A 6,670-nucleotide genomic window follows, 5' to 3' on the forward strand; every position below is an offset into this window, starting at 1 on the left:
TTTCCAGAATAAAATGCTTGAATTGGTTTAAGTATATGTATAATATAAAATACAAACTAAGCTGTTGCTTCTGTGCAAATTTATGGAAAAACAGCAGAAGACCAAACGTGCAAAACAATCGAGTACAAGGGTGCATTCAGTAAATAAATAACCAACTGACTACTCGTAAGAAAAACAACAAAAAACAAAACAGCAACAATGAAACAGGTCGATATAAATTCTCTCTCTCTCTCTCTTTCTCTCAGTTATCACGCACTAAATAAAATAATGAACGTGATAATGCATGTATTGGTAGTTGTTTCTTTGTTTGTTTTGGCTATTTTCTAGTTCCTATTTGAAACTGTCAGGAGGTTTGGTTTAGTCAGTCATTCTTTGTAGTTGAAAATTGTTTTTCGCCCAGGCCTTGATGGAAGTAATCGCTGTCCATTTTACCCACCCACCTACTCAGGTTTGGGATATCTCTGCTTATTGATCGCATATATGGACATGCGATTTGTAACAACAAAATATCATGAACATATTTCCTGGAGACGGATGAAGCATTCCGTCCATATCTAACGACGGTTATTGTTACCAGATAAACAATCCGCATGAAACGAGTGTCTGACTCTTTCGCTTTTGACGATAATGGTAAATCAAGGGATTAACTGTCGGATAGATCTCTCCCATTTTGCTATTATAACATGACAATAACATAAACAGACAGAACAACCAGCGTTCTGATATCGCACAAATTATGACCCTTAAAGCCGTAATGAGATATTGGTTTTCGAGGGCGAGTCAACATAATAGACTGCCTGCCGAGAATGATATCCGAACTCCGGACGCGGCGCCGATGTATGAAACTTAGGCTTATGGGATTCTTTTTGTTAGTGCAAATACATTTAATTTGTACAAATTGGCACAGCCAAAATATCAAGTGTATGATGTTCCAGGTCGAGGGTTAATTTTCAGGGATAATCTCATGGATGGAATTGCAGGGACGATCGTCTGTCAACAAAACTGATGAAGACAGACTTCGAGACAAAAATGTGTCTTCTATTCCAACCTGAATAAACTCAGATTTTCAAAGTAATACATGAAGATTCGATAGACAACTATATCCTTTAATGTTTTGCTGACCTTTCGAACTCACAGTCCGCTTATTTTTATTAGCCTATCTTAGCCTATCAGACAACGCGTTGAAAATCATGCTAAAAAGAGTTATCGTCAGTAACGATATGTTCCGAATGACGTTTTTCACTCAGAAATCCGGAAGCTGTGATTTGATTGGTGAATCAAATGGTCAACAGAACATGACCTTGCTTCGGTGTCCATCAGATCTCTACGTAGGTTTTTGTATAGATCAAATTTTAATCCGATTTTTTCTATTTGAGATAAAATATATGACAAGTACTTAAGACACGAACTTAAATATGATGTTGATAATAGAGGAAAGGAAAATTACAGATTTTGTGGATTGCGCTTTGAGTTCCTGAAACACCATTCCAAATTGCAAATTCATTTTCAGGTCCACCCAAAAAAGATCTCATATATTTTTTAGCAACGATAAATCCTATCTGATATTATATTAAAAAAATCGAAATTACGGCCAGTCCGCTTTTATGTATTGTATGTTTCTACAAACTTCGCTTGATATTTATAGCAGAACATAAACGGGGTGGGGGTAGATTAAGACAAGCAGATAATGTTGTAAGCATTAAATTTGAATTCGACGGAAAATATTTCTTTCTACATTTTCGCGGTTGCACCATTCGTTAGATACTATAACTGATCTCAAATGTAATAAACATTTCTGTTCTTAACCTTTTCCGACTGAAAACAGTTAATAGTATTTATTGCAATAATAATAATAATAATAATAATAATAATAATAATAATAATAATAATAATAATAATAATAATAATAATAATATAAAAAATAATAATAATAATAATAATAATAATAATAATAATAATAATAATAATAATAATCGTCGTCATTATCATAATCATAATAAAAACCATAATCATACCATCATCAGAAGTAATAGTTGAAAAAGAAAAAGAAAACAGAAAGAACTGAATATTTAAATAAAGACAAAGGAACAAGATCGCTCGCCAGACCGCAAAACTGAATATACCTGTCAAATATTTAATTACAGGACACGCGATAGCATTTACCTTGAATTGTTGTTTTTTATTAATATTTTGCGGATTAGGATTCAATATTCAGTACATCACGTGCTTGTTGATGTCGCTATGCTGCTCCCCTGGGGTGCAAAATGGTATCTAATTTTGATATGTCTCTAATCTAATGACCAAACTAAAATTTTTACTTTAGCAATACTTCTGGAAAGATTTACCCCATACGTTACAGAAACCTGTCTTTGTTGTAATCGTTGGCTTTTTTCTTTCTCTTCCTCTTTCTAATTATTGTTGTTTTTTATATTCTTCTTCTTCTTCTTCTCATGATTATTATTATTATTATTATTATTATTATTATTATTATTATTATTATTATTATTATTATGCTGTTATTGAAAAATATATTGTCAAAAATATATCAGAATGGAGATAAACTACTGATTATTTGCGGATTTGTCATTTTAATTAAAAAATGTTTAGTGGAGTAACCTTTCTTGAATGTGACTAAATTTAGCTTAAAATGTGTAAGTACCAATGTAACTTTTCTGCAATGTTTTTAAACGTTTACTTTTTCAAAAAGCATTCTGACCTCTTGCATAGAAACACCATGTTTAAGGACACATCGCCTTTACGGAACTAATAATTCTTTTATAATTCGATCCTCAATAATTCGGACTCAGTATATAAAACTGTCCTTTGCCCCAATTTCCTTGAATTTAATTGCTTATAGGCCTATACTTCGTATAGATTTATTATTATTATTATTGTTATTATTATTATTATTATTATTATTTAATGATGACATCTCTCTCTCTCATACTTTTTAACATTTTAATATTGGTAATTGACATCTAGTCTTGAGACCGTTCAGACGTTGTTTTAAACATCAGAAAAAAAAGAAAAACTAAGTTATGTGTCCTAATAATTACACAAGTTTATTTTAGTTTACTGACTTGTTTGTTCACCTTTATCTTTATTTATTCATCTATTTATTATGACTCCAAATTCTACGTCCAAAACATGAATATTAAGTCCTCGTACAGTACCAGTGCTGTATTGGGGATATGAGAAATTATGACGTGTATTTCACAAAATATTATACATATACGAGTTTGCATTTATTACCTGATTAAGGAGTTATCCTCTCCTTTTTGCCTTGCTTTCATTTGTTGTTGTTTAACATATCTATTAATTTTTGTATTTTTTTATTGAGGGTTTGGTAGCAAGATTTACTTTATGCCTAGTATGTCAAAATATGTACATGTTTGTGATAGCCTTGTCATTTAAAGCGCCGATGCTCCATGAAGATTCCGATACAACTGTATGTCTTAGAAAATACACACATGGAATTCCAAGACAAAAAGGACCTACATAAAGTACACAAAACTATATCAACTTTGTTAATACTAACTATATGGAAACCATACATGTTCTGAGTATTTATGGAAGTGACAGTTAACTTTACGGTTATGTCCTCTTCTTTATTAAATGTACTATCTAACTGCATGGAGTATGATAATAAACACTCCAATATATTAAACGTATATTTTCATGCCACACCTATAAACAAGGATCATCAATTTTTTATTTATATATTTAGTCACACATTTTTTGTTGTTTTCTTCCCGAAATTAACTCATTATCCATTAATCCCATTTAGCATTATATGCATACAAAGATATATACATGAAATGATACACACAAAGATACAAAACTGTAAGTAAGTGGCGTCATATAACCTTGTCTGCTACACATACATACATACACACATACACACATACATACATACATACATACATACATACATACATACACTCACACATACATACACACATACACACATACACACACACACACGTACATACATACATACATACATACATACATACATACATACATACATACATACATACATACATACATACATACATACATACATACATACATACATACATACATACATACATACATACATACACGAGAACAGAGTATGCAGAAAAATATGGATAAGTTTACAAAATAAAGTAATGAAATACATTATTTGGGCAAAATGTACGCGCAGCAAAATACATTTTTGACAATGAACTAAATTAAAACTTTCTAACGGTCAATGAGTTTTTCGCGACAAATCAACATAACAACAGCATTTCACTAAAAGTTTCTAGCGGGTCAATACGAAATTTGAATAACGTTTTTCACCTGTTGGTTCTACGGATTGGCAGTCCCTCGACTCTTCAGTACTTGATTTCTTAGACACGATTGGCGGACCTGAGGGTATGTTGGTATGAACATTGCTGTGTCGAATGTGGGACTCAAACTCGAGTCCGTGCCCGTGTGTTGCGTATCCCCTAGGATCCTCCCTGGTCCACATCACCCCTGGGTTGTGCCCATAATGGGAATATCCTGCCGAATGGGCTGGTATATCATAGAAACTTTCTGGCAACATAGGAGGTAACTGTATTCCCACTGAATCCATATTTCACACGTTTGAATATCCGATATATCCCGTTCACACACGTTCCTAAATCTAGATTGTTCAGTACCCAACGTTCAATAAACGTATCCGGTTTGAGCTAGAGTCTATATTACAAATTGCAGTGCTATTTTAAAGGTAGGATTTGAAAGTATATACATGCATCATCTAAATTTGATGGTGACTCCTGTAAAATATGATTAAAGAACTACATAGGTTCATGATGTACCCTGGTTATTTCCTTATTCACACAAACATCTGGCATGACCTTCTATAAACACCCACCTTTCAAAGGTATAGATGCCAAATCATTATGATAACGAAGAAAATCTATAGCTTAAGGGTATGGCTTGGGGATCCGATTGCAAAACCGGTCACAAATCCTAAACCCGGAGAGGAAGCGGGTTATCATATGGAAATAAGGATCGTGCAGTGTTAAACGTGTGGACACAAACCAAACATTCAAGACAAACACCGATAAGATTTAACCCACCCTGTCTATAGTTTTAACCAATTAGATTTCGAGGCTCGCTCGCGGCTAATCCCCAAGTACAAGTTTTTGCTTCATTCAGGTGATCTTCGCACTTTGACAAATGTTTGTTGGTTTACGTAAACTCTTATACAAACAGTTCAATGCACAAAATTGTACAGCTTAACTCTCGGCAGTTTAAATAGGACGATGTCATAAGAATATTAAGTTTTCGTCCGACGAAGGATGTAAGAACTTAATTGATACTTCATTTACACGTTACACGTTAAATGGCTGTTACAACAAAACAGTGTGAAGTTGGGAACAAACCTTTCACGTTCATTTATTGGAACTTTAACTCTGTGTGTCCTGTGAAAGTTTGGTGTGAGATGTTAATATGAGTTTACATATGTACATATAAAACAATTACAATGTAGTGATAATGATTAAAACAATAATAATCTAGTGAGCGTCAAAAAACAGAAGATACAAAAAACCCGGACATCCGCAGATTAAAAAGTTACACGACAGTAAAATGTCCAAGAAAAGTCTTGAGAGATTTTAAGACATTTATGTTCAATTTGACTTAAAACTGTTCTTAAAAGTTTACAAATTTGACCATTATAAATTAGAAATTTAATTCTATTACCTAAAAGATTACAATTACTTATAATTATGAATGTAAATGTTACTATGCATGCCGTTCAAACATTTTATCTGACACCAATATCATATCCTATTATATAATATGAATCCGCTCTCTTATTCTTTTCATCGCCGTCTCTGTCTGTCTGTATCTACATGTTTGTGGACAGAATATTGCATATAAGTCACAAGTACCAAATAATAAGAAAGATATATTTTTTTCTTTACGTGGCTAATGTTTTCATTCACGTCACAAAATGAAGCTAACGCTCTGACATCTGAGATTAAGTGTGTCATTTTAACAAAGCAGCACTTGTCCAATCAGATGCCATGATAACTAATTCTACTAGTTTCAAAAGCTTGAAAAACAATCAATCAATTAATATTGTTTACAATATGCTTAAGACCAAATCCCTGTAATACATGCTATTTGGTGACGTAAGGTTATGAAGGTCCTTAAAGAATTGTAAAGGTCAAAATATGCCCTTCTAGCATGTTATCACCGTATTAATCCTGATTTATTTCGAGGTCAATTGCCAATTTGTTAACGTTTTGTTAAGTAGATAAATGCCGAAATGTAATCATCGCAAGACCGCTCCATATTGACTTTATCCACGTAACTAGAAAAACAAAATAAACTCCCTTTATGTTATGGTGACGTTATATCGGCGCGTTTTACTATGACAAAGGTTGGTATGTACACGTTTACATGCAAGTCTAAATTCATCACTTACTTGATATACTTTGTAACTCGTAAATTCTATAGATGTATAAATACTAAGATTTATATTAATTAAAATAAATAAGGGTATATATATATATATATATATATATATATATATATATATATATATATATATATATATATATATATATATATATATATATATATATATATATATATATATATATATATATATATATATATATATATATATATATATATATATATATAT

At 31.9% G+C, this 6,670-nt stretch overlaps 1 protein-coding gene across 1 annotated transcript in view; it reads right to left on the reverse strand.

The window, feature by feature from the left end:
* The window catches only part of LOC149787788 (DNA-binding protein RFX6-like), a 66,957-nt gene extending 61,933 nt beyond the window's left edge, over nucleotides 1-5,024 (reverse strand). The window contains exon 1 of the mRNA XM_089975669.1: nucleotides 4,327-5,024. Coding sequence (XP_089831795.1) covers nucleotides 4,327-4,603 — 277 coding nt within the window. The 5' untranslated portion in view covers nucleotides 4,604-5,024. The remainder of the gene's footprint in view (nucleotides 1-4,326) is intronic.
* Between the last annotated feature and the right edge of the window lie 1,646 nt (nucleotides 5,025-6,670).

The sequence above is a fragment of the Sinohyriopsis cumingii genome, chromosome 11 (assembly GCF_028554795.1).
Source record: "Sinohyriopsis cumingii isolate HCF-2022 chromosome 11, ASM2855479v2, whole genome shotgun sequence".
Classification (NCBI taxonomy): domain Eukaryota; kingdom Metazoa; phylum Mollusca; class Bivalvia; order Unionida; family Unionidae; genus Sinohyriopsis; species Sinohyriopsis cumingii.